The sequence below is a fragment of the Populus nigra genome, chromosome 18 (assembly GCF_951802175.1).
Source record: "Populus nigra chromosome 18, ddPopNigr1.1, whole genome shotgun sequence".
Taxonomy (NCBI): domain Eukaryota; kingdom Viridiplantae; phylum Streptophyta; class Magnoliopsida; order Malpighiales; family Salicaceae; genus Populus; species Populus nigra.
The window spans coordinates 7190006-7213465 of NC_084869.1; the positions used below are offsets into that span (position 1 = coordinate 7190006).

The following is a 23460-nucleotide window of genomic DNA, read 5'->3' on the forward strand; positions in this document are numbered from 1 at the left end:
TTTACTAAGGCCTCCTCTTGATGCTTCAAAGGATCCCCAAGTTCAGCCTTGGCAGAAACTTGCATAACCAACCCATTCAATGCTTATTCCAAAGTGACAATGCCTTTGCTTTGGACCTTATGATCGGCCCAGTGAAACATGTAACGGGTCCTTGGTGTTAATGGGTTGATCCATGTCATCTCTTCTCTCCCCAGAAGGATTCAACCTCGAATCAAAACCTATGTCAAACAAAGTAAGATCATCAACAATAAAGGTAACTCTAACACCATACTCACTTGGAAGATCAACTTTGTAAGCATAGTCATTGATCATTTCTTAAACTTGAAATGGACCATCATCACGAGGCTATAGCTTTGATATCTTATGGTTAGGAAATTGTTTCTTAAGCATGTGTACCTAAATCCAAAGATCGGGATGGAAAACAACTTGTTTACACCTCTTATTTGCTTTAGAAGCGTACAACCTATTCCTTTTCTCTATTTGTACTTGAACTCCCTCATAAAGTTGTCTCACCATCTTTATCTTCTTTTCACTATCTAAACTTACTCTTTCTTCCTAAGGTAAAGAAATTAAGTCCATAGGAGTTAATGGATTATACCCATAAACAATTTCAAAAGAAGAAAAATTAGTAGTCGAATGCACAATTCTATTATAAGCAAACTCAACAAAAGGAAAACATTATTTCTAATTTTTCAGATTCTTTCGAATAATAACACACAAAAGTTGTGATAATTTTTTATTCACTACCTCAATTTGTCCATCTATTTAAGGATGATAGGTTGTTGAAAATAAGAGTTTAGTACCCAACTTTCCCCACAAAGTCTTTCAAAAATAGTTAAGGAACTTAACATCACGATCTGAAACAATACTCGTAGGAATGTCATGCAAACATACAATCTCCCAAAAGAACAAGTCTGCAATATGAGATCCATCATCAGTCTTATGGCATGCAATAAAATACACCATCTTAGAAAACCTATCAACAACAATGAAAAAAGAGTCTCTACCTTTCTTTGACCTAGATAAACCTAAAACAAAATCCATAAAGATATCAACCCAAGGTTTAGTAGGTACAAGTGTATACAATTCATGTGGTTGTACTCTAGATTTTGTCTTTCTACATGTAATGCATTATTCATTGATTCATTGCAAATCCCTTTTTCATCTTTGCCAATGGAAATTTTCATGTTCTACATACAAAGTTTTTACAACCCCAAAATGACCCATTAAACCACCCTCATGTGCTACACAAACAAGTAATTCACGCAAAGAACTAATAGGAACACACAATTGATTATATTTAAATAAGTAACCATCCATCAAATAAAACTTACCAAAAGCCGAATATCCATATGCATTATATATTTCAACTTTTGGTAAAGTTAGGTAAAACTAAAACATATACAAAACATAATTTTTCTAAAACTAACCAAAAAGCTGAATATCCACATGCATTATATATTTCTAACTTTTGGTAAAGTTAGGTAAAGCTAAAATAGATGCAAAACATAATTTTTCTTTTAAAAGAGCGAAAGCCAATTCCCCCCCTAGATTTAAACCTCATTGACTTTTTAACAACTTCATTTGAGGATGCAACTAATGTACTAAAATCTTTCACAAAACACCTATAAAAACTAGCTAACCTATGAAAACTTCTTACCTCACTTACTGATTTGGGTGTAGGTCAATCCTGGATGGCCTTAACTTTTTCATCATCCATCTCCATGCAAAAGGTACACTTCTTAAGATTTGCACATAATTTCTCACTACACAACACACTAAATACATTAAGCAAATGATCAATATGCTTATTTAAGTTCTTGTAATAGATCAGAATGTCATCAAAATACACAACCACAAGCTTACCTATAAACACATGCAGTACATGATTCATTAAATGCATAAACATACTAGGTGCATTTGTAAGTTTAAACGGAATACCTAACCATTCATACAAATCATGCTTAGTTTTAAACGCAGTTTTCCACTCATCACCTTTTTTCATCATAATTTGATGGTACCCACTTTTCAAATCAATTTTAGAGAAAATGCATGATTCATATAGCTTATCTAGAATGTCATCAAACCCAGGAATGAGATATCTATACTTTATTGTTATGTTGTTATTAACTCTACAATCAACACACATCCTTCATGTTTCATCCTTCTTATGCACAAATAACATTGACACAACACACAAGCTCATACTCTCACGAATATACCCCTTCTCTATTAGCTCATCAACTTTCTTTTAAAGCTTCTTTATCTCATCGAAATTACTTCTATAGAATAGTTAATTAGGAATCGTAGCCTCGGATACAAGATCAATCTGATGTTCATCCCCCCATGGATGGTAATCCGTTAAAGATATCTTTAGGAAACACATCTTCAAGCCCCTGCAACAAAGAAACAACAACACTAAGCACAACATGATCAAGATCGTTAGTATTAAAGCAAGCTTTTTTGTACACAAGTAAAATCATAGGCTTATTAGTGAAAAATACAGATCTGGCCTCATCTTCTTAACATAGAAATTAGGTTGTTTATTTTGTTTTTCCACATAATTCCCATCACATTTACTTACTTTCTTCACTCTTCTTGTCTTACCTTCACTCTCAACTAGATTTAGGTGTTTTAGGGTAGTGGTCAAATGGTCTGATTTGTTTATAATGTTGGTCAAATGTTTGTTTATGTTTGGATAGGTAGTGGAATGGGTTGCGGTGATGTTTTGGGTTCTGGCTGAATCTTATGGTCCTCTCTCCCCTTGTTCCTCACCTTGATTTTATCTTTCTAAAGTCTCATGCTCACCTTTTAGCTTTATTTGATCATAAAACATATGTTTGGGTATAAGAGCTATAAGAGTGATGGTTTTACCATTTCTTACTGATGTAACCATATTATTTGATAGTTTCACCCACATCTACCTAATGTTTTGTCCATGTTTTATATATATAAGGCATTGATATTCTTTGTTTTATGTTTTGAAAGCACTTTTGGATGAAAGATGCAAAAAAGAGTAAATTGGAGGCAATTGGCAGATTTGACGTTCAGTCGATGTTTTGTGCAGAGCATGAGTTCTAGAGATCGAAATCAAGTGATTCCATTGGCAATAAAAAGCTGACATCCATACCTTTCTGGAAATGTAATGCAAGAAAAATAAAAGGAGAAAGATCATGGAAATCACATCCTGCAAAGTCAAATCTCGCATTCTGCCAGTGTTGACCTTTGGCCATTCAAAATTGAATATATGGAGCTACAAAAGTCCAATTGATGCAAACTCAATTTTCGTGGATTCCTAATTCAAAGACCTATCCACGTTCCCAATTTCAGCCACAAAAGATGTCATATGAGAGCGATATGAGTTTTCAAAGATGACAACTGAATTCTGCCAGCAAACAAGTTTCGTGAAGAAACAAGTCCAAATTACATTCCGAAGCATCTAAACCGACATCCAAGTTTTTATATCAGCAATTTAGCTCCTCTAAGTCAGAGCTTGAAGATTTCATGCAAGACTATTTCTCCTTTTAGGAAAAATAGTTATTGAAGTACTTAAATGTAAACTGCCAACTCAAGGAAGGACTATTTTGTAAAATAGATACTAGGGTTTCTTAGCATATAAAAAGAAAGAGAGAAGGAGGCTGCAGCCAGCAGAATAGAGGGAGAGCAGAAGGAGACAGCAGCCAGCCAAGAAGAGAAAAACGCCCCCTTCCTCTAAGAAACCCTAAATTATGCATTCTTCCTTCTTTTTTATTAGTGGTTCAACAAATATGCAAGGCTAAACACTTTTTCTTGGTTGCAAGGACATGGAAACCTTCGGATTTCAAGAACTGTGAGAGTTATTTTACCTTTTCTTTTCAGTTTATATGATGAATATGTTTGTTCTCCTATGCTTATTTTTTCTATGATTGTTTATTTTAATTGCTAGAGCGGACTCTAAGTTATTATTATAGAAAATCTATTGCTAAGTTTGATATCAAAACCAGAGTTGTGGTATATGAACTTGTGAAGCAACTGAGTTTAATAATTATGGCGGATCTACGTTATTAATCTTAGGGAGAACATTCAATCAAATCAAACATAGACTGCGGACAGTTATGTTTTCTTGATTAATCAACTTCTCTAGTTCTTAAGGCTGCCATTGACTTAAATTACTAGTGCGAACACTGTTGTTGTTTGATGGTTAGGGCTAGTTATACGGCGGATCCGTTAACTAACCAATGTTAAGAAGAGATAAATATTCAAAATATAAATTGATGTTTTGTTTCCATGATCAGTTCTGATTTCTGTAGGTGGATGTGTGCTTGTGACCAAGGTTTGTTCTCTTGATAATTTTCTGATTTTATTAAATTTTGTTCGATAGTTTTCTGTTTTCTTTTGCTTTAGCATAGATAACGTCCAAACCCCCCCAAATTGCATATCATCTAGCATAAAAATCTGACTTGAATCTTCCTCGTGGGATTGACCCCTTGCTTGCTCTATATTATCTTGTGTGTTGTGTTTAAAGCTAAGGTAATTAATTTGTGCGACCGCGACATCGCAACAAATTTTAGCGCCATTGTTAGGGAGGTAATTTCAGTTGATTCTTGAGCTTGTACTGTTATTTTTATTTGTTGTGATTCAAAAAAAAAAGAAACAGAATTTTTGCTTGCGACGACACTGTTCACTTGCGGCAGCGGTACTGTTCAAAACAGAGTTTTTGGTGGAATTAGGTATCGGCCTTTTTTTTCCTGGAGGGAAATGATGTTCTGAACAGGACTAGTGAATATTCACTAGCCCCACCCTATTGAGGCCAAATTCCGCTGTTTTCTTGTGTTTTTAGGCAGTTTTAGTTTTCTACCATAGGATTTTCGTACAATTTGCATTGTTTTCGATCTCTTGTGTGGTTACTTTCTTTTGAGTTTTCTTAGCAATTTATGTCTGTGACCCATTCTACTAATCAAAGTCAAGTGCAGTTGGATCTCGAAATAGAAAAAACTTTACGCAGGTTACGAAAGGAAGCTCGCCTCAACACCATAGCTATTGCACGACAACAAACACTCAAGGAGCTTGCTGCTCCTAATATGGAAAATCAACCATTGTGCATCAACATTGACAATAATGTAAACTTTGAGCTCAAATCTGGTTTTATACATTTTCTACCAACATTCAATTGTCTTGCAGGTGAAGATCCTCATACTCATCTCAAGGAGTTCCATATGGTTTGCATTGGAATGAAACCGAATGGAGTTGATGAAGAACAGGTTAAGTTGAAAGCTTTCCCTTTTTCTTTAAAAGGGGCAGCAAAGGCATGGTTTTTCTCTATTCTCCCAAGTTCCATTGGAACTTGGAATGCCATGAAGAAGATTTTCCTTGAAAAATATTTCTCAGCATCTCGAGTTGCCAACATAAGGAAAGAAATATATGGGATTCGATAATCTCTTGGAGAGACATTTTCCGAGTATTGGGAAAGATTTGAGCAACTGTGCATTCAATGCCCTTATCATCAAATATCCGATCAGCTGCTCATTCAATATTTCTATGAAGGATTGATGTCTACTGACCATAGTATCATTGATGCTGCAAGTGGAGGGGCATTGGTAGATAAGACACCTGAGGCTGCACGCCAACTGATCTCAAACATGGCAGCCAACTCAAAACAATTTGGCACGCGTGGAGACTTCGCAAACAAACAAGTAAATGAGGTAAATATTTCTAACCTTGAAAATAAAGTTAATGATCTTACTTCTCTTGTGCATTCTTTGGCTTGTGGAAATGTACAACAGGTGAAAGTTTGTAGCATATGTTTCTCACAAGAACATACCTCAGATATGTGCCCAACAATGCAAAAAGATTACATTGAACAGGTTCATGCAGTTGATGGAGCATTCAATGGACAGTCCCAATGTAAATATGATCCCTTTTCCAACACGTACAATCCTGCATGGAGAGATCATCCCAACTTATGCTATGGGAACCCACCTCAACAAGGCAATCAAGGCCGACAGTTCCATCCCCATGGATTTCAATCCCAACAGAATTATCAAGCGAGACAGCCCCCTCCATTCACAAACTCCAATGTTATGGGGTTATCATCCAATGATGATCTTCATGAGATGATGAAAACTTTGGCTTCTAACACTGTGACCTTGCAACAAAATGTCATGTCTTTTCAACAGGAAACACGGTCAAGTATTCACAACTTGGAGAAGCAAATGGGGCAAGTAGCTTCAAGTGTGGGAAAATTGGAAGCACAAATGAATGGAAAATTGCCCTCCCAAGCATTGAATCCAATAGAGAATGTTAGTGTGATCATGCTACGAAGTGGGAAAGAACTTGAAGAGAAAAGGTCAAAACAAATTGAGATGGAGGAAGAAGAAGAGATAGAAACCGAATTGAGTACAAAGAAGGAACATCCTCCTCCTCTACAAACTGAAACATCGACCAACACTCCAAAGGTAACTCCTCACTCAATGAATTCTAGTTTTAAAACAATTCTACCCTTTCCTGTGAGTTCTTGTAGGTCAACGAAAGAGGACAAAGAAAAAGAGATTTTAGAGGTTTTCAAGAAAGTAGAACTCAACATTCCTTTGCTTGATGTTATCAAGCAAATTCCTAAGTATGCCAAATTCTTGAAGGAGTTGTGTACCACCAAGAGAGCTTTCAAACTAAAAGGTAATGAAATGGTAAGTATGGGTGAAGTTGTATCTGCTGTTGTTCAAAAGAATATGCCTTTGAAGCAAAAAGACCCAGGTGCGTTTACTATCCCATGTGTTATTGGTAATGCTAGTTTCAAAATGGCCTTATGCGATTTAGGTGCATCTATTAGTGTTATGCCCAAACATGTTTATGATTCTCTTAGTCTTGAGCCTTTGAATAAAACTAGCATTGTAATACAACTTGCGGATCATAGTTTTGTTTACCCACTTGGTGTGATAGAAGATGTCCTAGTCAAGATTGATAGTTTAGTCATTCCATGCGACTTTTATATTCTTGATATGGAACATGATTCTTGTGATTCATCAAACAGCACTCCTATATTGTTTGGGAGACCATTCTTGAAAACTGTCAATACAAAGATTGATTGTGGTAAGGATACTTTGTCTATGGAAGTAGGAGATGAAAAGATTGAATTTAATTTTCGTGATGCAATGAAATATCCTTATAGCAATGTTTATTCTATCACATGCTATGACCAAGTTGATAAGTGTGTGCAGCAAGTTTTTGATTTTGATTGTGAGGATGGATTAAGCATAGCTTTGAGCTATGGCTATGATTTTACCAAGATAGAAAAGATTGAGAGGCATGTATATGTTCCCCGAAACGTGCATGACTCAGCATTGGATTTGCAAGCTTTGCAAACTGTTCCCCATGATGCAGGAGTCATTCACCCCATCATGGACAATGAATGGGTGGTGCCTATCCTTTTAGTGCCCAAAAAGATTGGAATTACATTGGAAGAAATACGAAATGATGCTTATAAGAATGCTAGGATTTACAAAGAAAAGACTAAGAATCTTCATGACCGAATGCTTACAAGAAAGGAGTTTCATATTGGAGACAAAGTCCTTCTTTATCATTCGCGTTTGAAACTTTTTCCTGGAAAATTGCGCTCTTGTTGGATTGGACCCTTTTTTGTTTCTAATGTTTTTCCGTATGGTGCAGTTGAAATTACAAGTTTATAAACCAACAAAGTACTCAAGGTCAATGGGCATCATTTGAAACCTTTCTATGAAGGTTGGACGGTAGAACTCACCGCTTCTGTAGAGTTAACTGAACCAATCTATGAATAATGAGCATGCCATATGTCAAGCCAATGACGTAAAACAAAAGTGCTTACTAGGAGGCAACCTAACACAAAAAGAAAAAAAATCAGATTTGCTTTCTTTTTCCTTATCTTTTTTTTTTGCATTTTAATTTATTTTCTGTCATTCTCTTATGTTCCTTTACTTTTATTTCAACATTGAGGACAATGTTGTGTTTTAAGTGTGGGGATATTGGGAGAATTTTAGTTTTCTTTGTTGTTCTTAAAAAAAAATTGTGTCTAATCTTTTTAACTCCCATTGATTTTTGAGAATATGAGTATTATGTATGAGAATTAATTGAGATAGATGAAGATATAAATCAAATGAAGGAATATGCATGCAAATTTTAAGGTTTAATTGGTTTAGGGATTGACTTTGAGAATATGCCATGTTGACTTTACAGTGTTATACCAATGCAAGCTTTTGAGCCTTCAACATTATATTCTTTGAGTGTGCATTCTTTTAATGATATGTATCTCTAGAACTTGCTTCATATCTTATTGAGATTATATTCCATTACAAATATACATGAAGATGATAAAGGCATGAGGAATTTTAATCACTTGAACCAAAAAGCCAACCTAAAGCATATTATCCTTAGTGAGCCCCTTTTGAACTTGTTTATCTTTTCTTTGCTTTATCCATGTATAAGCCTTAACATTATATATGTTTTTCTTTTCCCCTGGCCAAGGATTAGTAAAGCATATACTTGTGATATCTCATGGAATTATGGTTGGAAATTATGTGAAAAGAAAGAAGTGATGCTTGATGAGAATATGGGCAAAGTTATTGAAGGTGAAAAAAAAAACAATGAAATGAAAAAAAAAAGAAAAAAAAGTGTTCCTTTATATTCTTAAGATTTTATGTTGAAAGAGTTTGAAATCAAAAGAAGTTAAGCATTGGTGATTAAAGATGAAAAATTTATGAGCTTTGATAGAATATCTTGTTTGAAGTATCATTTTTCAGAATGCTCTACTTTCTTTGGTTTGAACCTTTCCTTTTACTTTCTTTTACCTCACCTTAACCTTAGCCCCATTACAACCGGAAAATAAGACCTTTTGATTCATGTAGTACTTGTAATAAGTTGCTAATAGAGATGAGATTGAAAAGCAAGCTTATGGTAGAACATACTCTTTGATTGAATTTGAGAGATTTAAACACATAAACCCTAAACACATGAGTGTTGGAGTGTATATCAATGAAAGCACCTATCACTTTGGCATGACATAGATTTCATTTAAATCCCGATGATTGATTGAGTTTTGAAGTTTGCATGTAAACAAATTCATGAAAATTTATTTTTTTTATCCTTTTTTATTATATTCTTATTTATAATGCTTGTACTCTTGGACATTGATGGGAGATTAAGAGATCGATCATAGTTATTTTCAATTTAATTTTATTTATCCTTTCTTGAGGACGAGCAAGAGCTAAGTGTGAGAGTATTTGATGTAACCATATTATTTGATAGTTTCACCCACATCTACCTAATGTTTTGTCCATGTTTTATATATAAAATGCATTGATATTCTTTGTTTTATGTTTTGAAGACACTTTTGGATATAAGATGCAAAAAGGAGTAAATTGGAGGTAATTGGCAGATTTGATGTTCAGTCGATGTTTTGTGCAGAGCGTGAGTTCTAGAGATCGAAATGAAGTGATTCCAGTGGCAATAAAAAACTAACATCCATACCTTTCTGGAAATGTAATGCAAGAAAAATAAAAGGAGAAAGATCATGGAAATCACATCCTGCAAAGTCAAATCTCGCATTCTGCTAGTGTTGACCTTTGGCCATTCAAAATTGAATATATGGAGCTACAAAAGTCCAATTGATGCAAACTCAGTTTTCATGGATTCCTAATTCAAAGAACTATCCACACTCCCAATTTCAGCCACAAAAGATGTCATATGAGGGCGATATGAGTTTTCAAAGATGACAACTGAATTCTGCCAGCAAACAAGTTTCATGAAGAAACAAGTTCAAATTACATTCCGAAGCATCTAAACCGACATCCAAGTTTTTATATCAGCAATTTAGCTCCTCTAAGTTAGAGCTTGAAGATTTCATGTAAGACTATTTCTCCTTTTAGGAAAAACAGTTATTGAAGTACTTAAATGTAAACTGCCAACTCAAGGAAGGACTATTTTGTAAAATAGATACTAGGGTTTCTTAGCATATAAAAAGAAAGAGAGAAGGAGGCTGCAGCCAGCAGAATAGAGGGAGAGCAGAAGGAGACAGCAGCCAGCCAAGAAGAGAAAAACACCCCCTTCCTCTAAGAAACCCTAAATTATGCATTCTTCCTTCTTTTTTATTAGTGGTTCAACAAATATGCAAGGCTAAAAACTTTTTCTTGGTTGCAAGGACATGGAAACCTTCGGATTTCAAGAACTGTGAGATTTATTTTACCTTTTCTTTTCAGTTTATATGATGAATATGTTTGTTCTCCTATGCTTATTTTTTCTATGATTGTTTATTTTAATTGCTAGAGCGGACTCTAAGTTATTATTGTAGAAAATCTATTGCTAAGTTTGATATCAAAACCGGAGTTGTGGTATATGAACTTGTGAAGCAACTGAGTTTAATAATTGTGGCGGATCTACGTTATTAATTTTAGGGAGAACATTCAATCAAATCAAACATAGACTGCGGACAGTTATGTTTTCTTGATTAATCAACTTCTCTAGTTCTTAAGGCTGCCATTGACTTAAATTACTAGTGCGAACACTGTGGTTGTTTGATGGTTAGGGCTAGTTATACGGCGGATCCGTTAACTAACCAATGTTAAGAAGAGATAAATATTCAAAATATAAATTGATGTTTTGTTTCCATGATCAGTTCTGATTTCTGTAGGTGGATGTGTGCTTGTGACCAAGGTTTGTTCTCTTGATAATTTTCTGATTTTATTAAATTTTGTTCGATAGTTTTCTGTTTTCTTTTGCTTTAGCCTAGATAACGTCCAAACCCCCCCAAATTGCATATCATCTAGCATAAAAATCTGACTTGAATCTTCCTCGTGGGATTGACCCCTTGCTTGCTCTATACTATCTTGTGTGTTGTGTTTGAAGCTAAGGTAATTAATTTGTGCGACCGCGACATCGCAACACTTACAATGGTATACATATTTTTAACCTTATCATGAACTGTCTTCCTATCATACTGTCATGGTCTCCCCAATTAGATGTGACTTGATTGCGTTGGTACTACATCACACAGAACTTCATCAACATACTTTCCAATAAAAAATGGAACCACAACCTGTTTAGTCATTTTCACTTCACCACTATCATTCAGTCATTGCAATCTATAAGGTCTAGTATGCTTAATAGTATCCAAATCCAGTTTACTAACAAGGGTGGTGCTAACTGTCACGACCCGAATCCCGGGTCCATGACCGGCAACGCAGGAGCGGTGGCAGAAGGACACCCCTCCTGCGCTAAGCCTCAAAACGAACATATCAAAAGCATAATTTATTCAAAAATATGCAGCATTTCATAATCTTCAGAAATATTATATTATTCAAAACTGATGAAACCAAAAGATAGTTTAAAACTCCTCATCAGTAATTAAAACAAAAACAATAATCCATAATACTCATTACATTGTCAAAAGTCCAAACTTAATTAAAACAAGATAATAGTGGAGCGCCTAAGATATCGAATCAAATAGCCTTGAAAGATAAGCAAGGCATATCGACCCAAAACTAAAGAAGCAGGAATGCTCAACAAGGTTCACCTACTATCAGAAACTAAGAACCTGAAATAATATTAAGAATGAGGGGTGAGTTCAACCAACTCAGTGAGGGAATAATAATTAATATACATTTTAAATATTCTTGATATTAATAGTTCGCAAGATCATTTATCTTGATATACATATACATATACATATACATACTAAACATATCATCTTAACGTAATGGACTACATGTCAGAGATCAGATGACACCCGAAGGTGACCAGATGACACTCAGAAGTGACCAGATGACACCCGAAGGTGACCAGATGACACCCGAAGGTGACCACTGTGGGATGATCAGTCGCCACAGGCTGATGCCTCTCTCACCAGCTAGGTATACAGAATACTATGTGCACACAGGCTAACTACTCTCTGTTAGCATGGAGTTACTGACAAGTCCCATATCAAGGCATAATAGATATTCACATAATCATCAAAGAAACGTATATCATATCAAATAGAATTTGCTTTGACAGATTGTGAGTGCAAATTCAAGAATAAATAAGTACTCGGAAAATAAGCAACATATATAATTATTCAAGAAATTAACGAGTTGTACTCATTATATAATCAACATACATATTTACTTATCATATATGCATATTAAAGATTATCCCACTCACCCGGAAAATATAGAACTAAAAGGAATGTTAGACGAAAGACCCGAAAATCCTATTGAGGATCGTTAGGAGAACCTACAACAATATGAAAATATACTCAAAAGCAACTCAAACAAGAGATCCCAATGCATAAAATAAAACCAGGTTTAGTCTCCTAAGTTTAGGGACTAAAACGATAATTATCCAAAACAGGGACCAAAACATAATTTTACCAAAACTGGACCAATCTGGAAAATACATAACTATACTGAATTTTCACCCATAACCCATCCTTAATTCTGTCTAGAACGAACCAAGGACCGAATTGTAATTTTCATAAAGTTCAGGGACTAAAATGTAATTTCCTGAAATTGAGGGACCAAACTGAAAATATTCCTAATCAATTATCAAACTGAGATTCATCATCCTTAACCTCATAATAACACTGTCCAGAGTCTCAAAATACAGTTAAGGGTCAAATTATAATTTTTCCCAAAGTTTAGGGACTAAACTGTAATTTCATAAATTGAGGGACCAAATTGAATTTTCATCATCTTCAACCTCAAACCCAGAATTTCACAGATTACCTACTGTCATCTTCTGATTTCTAACACAATTTCACCATTCAAACAAAATCATAACTCAAAATCATCATCTTTACCTTCAATCTCTCACAATCAACTAATTAACCAATTACCCACAACAATCAATCCATAACATTCCAATTAATTCATCAATCAAACCCAAAACACAATCTTCAAAACCCTAACATTTATCAAAACAGAAATTAAGGCTTAAAGAACACATATTTATACATAATCTTACCTTTAAACTTATTTCCTCCAATTCTCTTCTCCTTTCCTTATCTTTCCCTCTTTTCTCTTCTTCTTCTTCCTTCTCCCTTCTCTCTCACGGTTTGCTCTCAAAAACATAGCTCCCTCTTTTTGTTCTTTTTGTTTTTATTCTTCCTATTTATATTTATCAACTATTATTCAATTACCACAATACCCCTCATTTAATAATACTTACTCTTTAAGCCACCAAGGGCTTGGTTGCCCTTTCCTACTAATTTATTTTCAAAACATCACACTAACCGTATTAGCACAAATTTCTAAAAGAGCTCTCTATAATAAAAGTTGGGAACAAATTGTTTTCTCTCTCAAAACAAGTTGATCCCACCATATTAGAACATAATTTGTAAACTCAATGACAACAAGTTTAACCTTTTTATCTTTTGTGTAGTGATGAAAATCAAAGATCCAGTCAACTTTCTTTTCCTAGTCTAGATTTGCTTCTAGATCATTCTTTCCTTGGAAAACATGTATTTTCAACTTAATGGTACCTAACTTTCCATATGAATCATCACGATGCGCAAAATCTCGAGAATTCTCTCTTTGGCTGAAAACTCCATCATAGCTGAAGCTTACATTTCTTCTTGATCTATTTAGCCTAAACCTTTTTGTTTGGCCCATGGATGCAAACTCATAGTCATCATCACTCACATCTGTGTTATCATCAACAAGCTCATCAAAATTAATTCTAACATTTCGTTCAGCCCTTTGTACATTACTTCCTCGGTGATCAGCTCCATTAATTTGTTGCTTCAGAATTCAATATCATCTTTTAGCTCCTTGGTCACCCTAGCTAAAAGTTCAAGTTGTTGGCCAATAACTTGTATTTAGAATGCATCATCGGCGTTTGGTGTCACGAACTCGTGATTTTTAGACATATTTTGAATTTGAAAAAGTGATTAGTAGAAAAAAAAAATACACCCTCACACCTCTCATGTTTCACACAAAGACAAGATTTTTCACTCTAATAAACTCACCACATCTTTTACCTCACAGCTTGCGTTCTTTTGGTTCTTTCAAAACTGAAAATCCAACCAATCCAGGTTAAAGGCTTTCACAATACAATCCAAGTATGAATATACACTTAAGAATAAATAAATATACTAAAAACAAGCAAAAAGAAAAACTATGATTACGATTTCAAGAATAGCAATGCAAATTCGTACAAATTATGGACGAAACAAAGACGTGAAATGAAATGGAAGAGAAAATTAATAAAGACACTTATTTGATTGCTAAATGACCCAAATATAATAAAAACAAACTGATTTAGTCAAAACAAGTAGTAGACAAACACATTTTAAAACTTGACGCAAATTTGACCTGTTACGTCATTTTAAAGCATTAGAATTCAAACTAAAACCTAACGATATTAGAATAACCTAAAATTCAATATGAATTATCTTGATACCCAACAAATTATATATCTCATTTTATAGGTTGTTATCTTATGCCTAGGTATCGAAACTTGTGTATCATTAGTTTGCAGCATAATTGAACCCCAAATTAAAACCTTAAGAAAACAATATTGAAATAAGCTCAAACTTAATATGTAGTCTGATTTCACTCCTAGTAAGCAGTATATGATATTTTAATTAATTTTGAGGTGGTTTGCTTAGGGTTTTCTATGAGTTATGTTTTTGTGGTAGAATTGCTAGCTTTGAATAATGTCTTTTTTAAAAAAAATTTACTTTTATGCCACTGATATGTTTAGGGACAAAAACAAAACAAAATATTATTTTTTTTACAAGGATGTTGTAGACAAAAATGAAATACTATTTTTTTTATTTTTCTAATTGACTCAAACATTAAAAACTTAACGAACACTAGGGAAACAAAAATTTCATAAATATATGACATGCTCTCAAAGCCTAGCTTTGATACCAACTGACACAAACCTCATGATCACGTAGTCATGTAACTCACAATCAAGATTAAGATATGATCTTGGAAAGTCGAAAGAGGTCTAATAGAAGTGTGATATAATGGAAACATATCTCAAGGCACCAAAATTATTGGAATGAAGTCAAATAACTCCACAAATCTAATTAATATTTGATAAGTCAGATTCAGTTTGTTCAAGAACCAAAGAATACAAGAATCTCTCCCATGTTAAAGTAAAAAATTCAGAAGTATTGTTAATCAAAGTCCCAAATTTTAGGCTTAGATGTGTTTAAATAGTTCTGAGAAATTAACCCTAATGGATCTATCATTGTGGGCTAAATTGACTCACTTATAAAAATTAATCCAAAACCTTTATTAGTAAGCCCAAACCCTGATTCAAACAAGCATTGGATCCTAGCTGAAAACAAACAATTAATCAAGCTCAAGCCTTGAGCTGTAGCTAACATAATAAAAAGTAAAGCCTACAAGTCTAAGTCATGCTCTATCGTGAGAAGAGAAGAAGAAAATAAAACATTGCAAGTCTAATACAAGACTTATTTAAAACCTATAATGTTACCCAATAATCCTAGAAAAGAGAAGCGACAAATAGGATTTTGATCTCAACCTTATATTTATCTTTCTTTTGGAAGGAAAAGGATGTTGTCTTTAATGCTCTTCTTTACCATCTCTTGATATCTTTCCAATACTAGAAAACACAATTAAGTTGATGAATTATTATTCTTGCATACAAGAAAACTTTTTTGCCATATGTGTGATTCCTAAGTCAGTTAGGATTCCTTTATTTTCTTTGTTGTATTTTTTTCTTACTTGACAAGGAAATAAAATAATCAATCTTAATATTTAAAGGAAATAATTAATGTTCTCACACATAATAGGAAATCTAAAACTAGTTAGAAATCCATAAAACACATGACAACATCACAAAACAAGACTAACCGAAACTGATACAAAATTAGCAGCTTTGTTGTTGAAACTTCATGACCCAAATACGGGTGGATTGAGCCTCTCTTGCACATGAATTAAATGTATTAAGACTTTCTCTTGATGCTTCAAAGGATTCTCAAGTTCATTCTTGACCGAAACTTGCACAACTAGCTCATTCAATGCTTATTTCAATGTCTTTGCTTTAAATCTTATAATTGACTTATTTAAAACATGTAATGGGTCCATGGTGCTTGTGAGTTGATCCACATCAACCATGTAATTGGTAATTATAGCTTCACACATTAGGTTGTGTTTGATACTTGGAAAAGACTCGAAAATGAAAACTTTTAAAAATCTATTTTTTTAATTAAAATGGTATTAATTGCTATTTTATGAAAGGAGAAAAATTCACAATACTATCATTATCATAGAAATAAGCCAACCTGAGTTATTGTATTATTATTAAAAAACAAAATTATAAATTAAGTAAAAACAAAGAATCTTTCGGTTCCTTATCTTTCTTTCACAACCATACAAGTATATATTAGATTTAGATTGTGTTTGATAATGAATAAAAAATATTGAAGGAAAATGTTAAGAGAATAGGTTTTAAGGATGAAATTTAGGATTATATAAATTATTAAGGGATAAATTGTTAAGAATATTTGGTAGTTATTGAAAAAAATTGTAGAATATAATGAAACCACATTTAATAAGTTAATTAGATTTATAAATAATATTAATGGATCCTATAGTATTAAGTCGATGAATTAAAAATTTTAAATAGGATGAAAAATAATGAAAAATGGGATCCACATATAAATAAATGATGAAAAAAATAGAAGTATTTAATTGGCGGGTAACATAAAGTTAAGTGTAAATTTTTTATCTATCAACCATTATGTATTCAGTATGAGAAAAGAAGGTTAAATTATTTCCTCCTCCTATTCCTATACGTCGGTTGGTGTGTATTAAAGTAATTACCACTACCATTTTATTTTCTTGCATGCTAGAATTTCTGTTAGGATGCAATCTTTCAAGCTACATTTGAAAAAAATAAATAAATGAGAGAGAGAGAGAGAGAGAGACATTCCTTCACACATGTGGACATATATCAGCCGTATAGATCATGCATGGAAAATATCAATATTGCTTCAAATTTTATTTACCACAATAAAATAAAAGGGGTGTACGAAAACACATTTAAGTTCCTATCTCTGTTTTATCCCTTGTCAGTCTCCGACCCCAATCCAACCACATGCTTCACAAATGCATTCAAGTGCTCGTCAGAACTCCCATCCTCTTTAATAGCATCAAGTGCTGCCATACGTAGCTCTTTAGCTCTCCCCTTTTCAACTCGGCTCTCATCACTCACTGATTCCATCAGCGTTCGTGCCAACTTAGCCGAGTTAGACACTAAATTTGCGCCATCACATAACCTTTTAGCCACCTTCAACTCCTCAACCAATAAAGTAGCACCCACAAATTGGTCAGCCCCCATGGGACATGCTAGCATTGGCACACCCGCCACTATCCCTTCAAGGATCGAGTTCCACCCACAATGAGTCAAGAAAGCCCCCACAGCACGGTGACTCAGTATCCAAACTTGCGGTGCCCATCCTCTTATGATAAGCCCCCTTCCAGCCACACGATCTTCAAACCCTGATGGGATCGTGCTATATCCTTCTCCCACGTGTTCTTTACTGGGCTGCTTCACACACCATATAAAATGGACTCCACTCTTCTCCAATCCTGATGCTACCGCCTCCATTTGATCTTTTGTCAGAAGAACTTGAGTTCCATAGCAGACATAAACAACCTTATGATCTTCACACGTGTCAAGCCACTTCTTTAAATCATGCATCGAAACAGTACTGGACCCACCTCTCTCAGGTGGGGTCATATCTATCGTTTTTTCAGGGAGTATCGGTCCAACAGCCCACACACGATCATGGCCCAATTGCTTTCTTAAATGCTCGAAATAAATCCCTTCTAGCAAATTGAACGAGTTAACGATGAGTCCCCAGCTCGCGATGTTAGCTTGCATCCCTTCTTTGGTGAATTCCGAAACTGGATCTCCCTCCACGTAGCTACGATAAATCGTAGAGATCTGCCACCATGGGTAGTTTGGACAACTTGGAATCTTGGAAAACGAAAACAATTCGTTTTGGTCTTTTGGGGCGTTGGGCATTTCTTGCCAAAGTGAATACATTTTGGCTAACGCCATGGCTCCTGAGGGAGAGAACACGAAACGGCGAACGCCGAGCTGACAAGCTAGGCGGTGGGTCCACCCTAAGAACATATCAGAGATTATTGCTACAGGTGGAGATGGGTGGGATCTGAACCAACTGAGCAAAGGCTGGTAGAGTTCACCAAGGGCATGTATCATGGATGTTGGACGAATATTTGGGGGCAAGTCCTTGAGATTTTCGATGCCAAAAGGGATTGAGGGGTAATTAGGGAAAGGAAGGACTAGGGTATTGATTGTTGAATTTTTGGAGAGGAGAGGGTTCAAGATAGGTAGGTTTTTTGGGGTCACCAAGATGGTTATGGTTAGGCCACGGATGGCTAGATGGTGGGCTAGGTCTAGGAGAGGGATCAGGTGGCCTTGAGCTGGAAAAGGAAAGAGTAAGACATGTGCGCCAGAGCTCATGGTGAATTGATTTTTTGGAGCTTGGGAAGACAAGTAATTATTTAAAACTGAGAAATCTAATGAAACGAAGAGGCCTAGTATATGCTACTGGTTCATAGTTGAGGATACCGTATGGATGAGAATTAAGGTGAAAGTTTTGGGAGGATGTGCACAGACAGTTGAAGAGAGAGGAAAGAAGCTTCCAGGAAGGTCGGAGAAGAAAGAGAAAACCAGGTGAGATATGGTGGTGGGAGTCCGCATAGCTTTTTAAGATACATATATGAAATTTTAGTTTGAATATATCAACTTGAAATATTATTATATATTTTAAAAGGTGAGGGAAAACATATGAATATATTATTTACGTAGATATATGGTACTGTAAATCATATTAAAAAGATTATAGAGTGTTTGTAATGTAAATGATACTGTATAAATAATATTGTACTGTAGTGTTATAAGGATATTATCTTTGCTGTTTTTTAATTAAAATTTACTATTAGAAGTGTTTTTTTATCTATTTTATGTAGTAAAAGTTGTTGGGTCGGTTTGATAACCAAATTTAATATTATTGGATTTGACTTGGAAGTTAGACCTAAATTGGCTTCAAAAGGTGTCGAGTTTGGCTCAAAGCCGGACTCAAGGCTATTATATCCAACTTTCAGCAAGATCTATTGATCTTGTGTCTGCTGGGCAGCTAGACCCAATGCTATTAGGTATAGCTGGGCAACCATATATTTTCAATTTTATTTTTTTTGACTCTTTAGATTTTTTTTCTTTTCTCTTATTTAATTTTTTTATATATGATAAAGAAGAAATAAATTGATGGGACTTTTTTATATTATATAAAAGTTGGGTGATGATAATTTGTTTTCATTTGAAGTTGACTTGAATTTTCTTATTAAAACATGTTTGTTTTTGCATTTCAAAAATATTTTAAAATAATTTTTTTTATTTTTTTCTTTAATTCAAATTAATATTTTATTTATATTTGTATATTATTTTGATATGATGATATAAAAAGTCAATGTTAAAAATAAAAAATATTATCTCAATATATTAAAAAAATATTTTAATAAATAATTATTACCTAATAATATAATAACAAGCATATTTGTCTGCACTTCAGTTAATAACAATAATTTGTTTTTCAAATGTAAAAATATTTGAGTTGTGTTAAAAGTAAGAAATGTATTTGCACCATCACCATTTTAAAATAAAATTATTTTATATAATAGCACCATGAATAGCGCATAGCAGAACAACGCTCAATATACCGACAACTAATTTCTTTCCCTTTAATTTTTTTACCTTTTAAGAGATTTCTAATTTTATTTTTTTTCCTCTTTATTTTTTTATTGAATTTTTTTTCATACTGTAAAGAGGAAATAAATTAATGAATTTTTTATATTGTAAAAAAATTAGGTGATGATAATGTTTTTTCATTTCAGGTTGGGTTGAATTTTTCAATTAAAGAATGTTTGTTTTTGCATTTCACAAATTCTTTTAAAACATTTTGAATTTTTTTATTTCAAATTAATATTTTTTGATTTTTTTTATTATTTGGATATGATGATATAAAAAATAAATTTTAAAAAATAAAAAAATATTATCTCAATATAACCAAATACTATTCTGTTTGGTTGGACACCAGATATTTTCAGTTTTATTTTTTTTGCTTTTTTAGATTTTTTTTCTTTTTTCTTATTGATTTTTTTTTCGTACGATAATGAAGAAATAAATTGATGAGATTTTTTTTATATTGTACAAAAGTTGGGTGATGATAATTGTTTTTTCTATTTGAGGTTGGGTTGAATTTCCATATTAAAGCATGTTTGTTTTTGCCTTTCCAAAATGTTTTAAAAAAATTGAAATTTTTATTTTATTTTTTTCTTTACTTCAAATTAATATTATTTTATGTTTTAGTATTATTTTTTAAATATTTTTTAAAAACAAATATATTTGAGATTGGGTCTAGTTGCGCAGCTAGACACAAGGCGATTGGGTCTGACTCCGCAACCAGACACAAGGATTGAGTGTGGCTCCGTAGCTAGAACCAAGGATTGGGTGTGCTACGAGTCTGGCTGCGCAGCCGCAGCCATACCCAAGGAGATTGGGTTTGGCCCGACAGGCTTTTTCTTTTAAGATATTTCTAATTTTATTTTTTATCCTTTTCTAAAAACATTTCTCTTATTTAATTTTTTTTATGCAGTAAAAATAAATAAATTGATGAGATTTTTTTAATATTGTACAAAATTTAGGTAATGATAATTTTTTTTATTTGAGGTTGGGTTGAATTTCCTTATCAAAGCATGTTTATTTTTGCGTTTCAAAAATGCTTTCAAAAAATATGAATTTTTTTATTTTTTCTTTAATTCAAATTAATATTTTTTTATATTTTTGTTTTATTTTTTAAAATATTTTTTAAAAGATATATATTGAGATTAGGTCTGGCTCTGCAGCCAGACCTAAGAATTGGATGTGGATGCACAACCAGACCCAAGACGATTTGGTATGGCTCTGGAACATTTTTCCTTTTAAGATATTTCTAATTTTATTTTTTTTCTCTTCAATTTCTTTTCTTTTCTCCTATTTAATTTTTTTTTCATACGGTAAAGACGAATTAAATTGATGAGACTTTTTTATATTGTATAAAAGTTGGGTGAAGATATTTTGTTTTTTTCATTTGAGGTTGGGTTGAATTTTCTTATCAAAGCATGTTTGTTTTTGCGTTTCAAAAATGCTTTCAAAATATTTTGAATTTTTTTTATGTTTTTCTTTAATTCAAATTAAAATGTTTTGTTATTTTTGTATTATTTTGATGTGATAATATAAAAAAATTAAAAATTAAAATATATGATCTCAATAATATATTTTTTATAAAATTTTTTTTAAAAAATAACAATTGCATAATAATATAATAACTAGCATATTTGCTCGCGCTCTGCAGCGAGTCAATAACAATTTTTTTTTCAAATGTAAAAATGCTTGAGTTTGGTTAAAAATACAGTGTGTATTTGCACAATTACCATATTCAAATAAAATATTTTTTACAATAGCACATTGAATAGTGCATAACAAAGCAATGTCTAACACACCGACAACTAATTTCTTTCCCTTTAATTTTTTTTCCTTTTAATATATTTTCAGTTTTATTTTTTCCTCTTTAATTTTTTTTCTTCTCTCTTATTGATTTTTTTTTCATGCTGTAAAAATAAAATAAATTGATGTGACTTTTTTATATTATACAAAAGTTAGGTGATGATAATTTTTTGTCATTTTAGGTCTTTATTGAATTTTCTTATTAAACATGTTTGTTTTGGCATTTCAAAAATGCTTCTAAAAACTTTTGACATCAACCAGACCCAAGGTGTTTGGGTCTGGCTCTGCAGTCAGAACCAAGGCAATGGGGTCTAGACAGACCCAATACTATCAGGTCTGGTCAGCCGCAAGACCCAAAGCTATTGGGTCTTGTTCAACTGCCTGATCCAATGCACTTAAAATCACGCTTCATATTTGTTTTACATTTGAAATAAAAATTGTTATTGACCCGCTATGGAGCGCGAGCCAATTAATACTAGTCAATTTAATTACATTCTTAATATGTTTTTTAACATTAAAAAATTAATTGTAAATTAAAAAATAAACACGATACTCTATAAAATAAATTAAGAATAATATATTTTTATATATTAATAACATTTTCATATTAGAAACATTATTTTTAAAATAAAAAAATTAGCATGATATGAAAATGAAATTTTAATTAAAAAAAATTAAAAATCATGTCTTGTTATTTTGTATGCAATAAAAAAAAGAAAAAGAGAGAATGATTACCTTGCAAGTCAAGCATGCATGTGACTTTTTTTTTCGTATGACCATATTTTGTCCCCTATTTTATTTATAAGAAAAACTAAATAGATGATGCATTGTGTGGCTATAAAACTCTAACCATTTAAAATATTTGGAAAGTATAAGACTCTAACCATTTAAAATATTTGGAAAGTATAAGACTCTAACCATTTAAAATATTTGGAAAGTCAGATTTTGACAAAAAAAACTTATTTACAACCATTCTTTTACTTGGAATAACCTACAAAATATCCTAAAATTCTCAGTAAATTTATTTATAGTCTTAAATCAGCTTGTAAACAATCAAAAATTAAAAAACTAAACCCAAATAAAAAAAAAGTGAGCTTTAATCTACCTTTTTTCCTGCTAATTAAATGATTAAATATACCTCAGTAACATTTCTCTAGTCAAATCAAACCCAATTATATCAAGATTTGCACCTTTGTTTTTCCTAAAATGTAGCTAAGTGACATATTTCTCTCATTTCTTTCAAATTTAGGGATTGGAATATTATTAAAATAAAGTGTTTTGACCAAAAATTAAAATTTTAAAACTAAAAAGATAAAAATAAATAAAAATAAATCAATGAAAAATATGTAGAATAAAACATATTTTTTCTTGAGAATTTGAGATTGACCACATAATTTTTACTATTTTTTAATCTGGTCCTTTCTCTTTTAATGATGTCCTTATGCAACAAATCCAAATTATATCTAATTAAATTAGCTTATAATCAAGCTTTGAAATGCGTAAAAACCTTAAATTCTCAACAACATGGAAAAAGTCTCCATCAACTCACAAAATACTATAATGATGAAAATAATAAAAAATACTACTAAAATTCAAATTAAATTGTGAGATAGTCCATATTATCACGGGTTATAGCATAACTACAGCATGATTTGTTTGTTTTTTTTTTGTAATTTATTTAATTATTGGACTCTAAAGGCGTGTTTATCATGGTTGATAAGATTTAGGTTTTTTCTTTATATAAAACAATTTTAAGTTATCTAGCCAAATATTTTCTCACTTGCTCCAAATTAATTAGGAGATAAGAAATTAATTTTATTGGCTGAACTTTACTAGAAAGTTTCATGATGCTTAGTTGTAACTATTAAATATTTATAATATATAAGTAAAATAGATACAAAGAGAATAGAAAATATAACATTTGAGTTT

General features: G+C 32.5%; 1 protein-coding gene across 1 annotated transcript; it reads right to left on the reverse strand.

Moving 5' to 3' along the window:
* Nucleotides 1–16920: 16920 nt before the first annotated feature.
* Nucleotides 16921–18704, reverse strand: LOC133677838 (UDP-glycosyltransferase 89B2). The gene has a single exon (XM_062099969.1). The coding sequence runs from the start codon at nt 18448–18450 to the stop codon at nt 17020–17022; it is 1431 nt and encodes a 476-aa protein (XP_061955953.1). The 5' UTR covers nt 18451–18704; the 3' UTR covers nt 16921–17019.
* Between the last annotated feature and the right edge of the window lie 4756 nt (nt 18705–23460).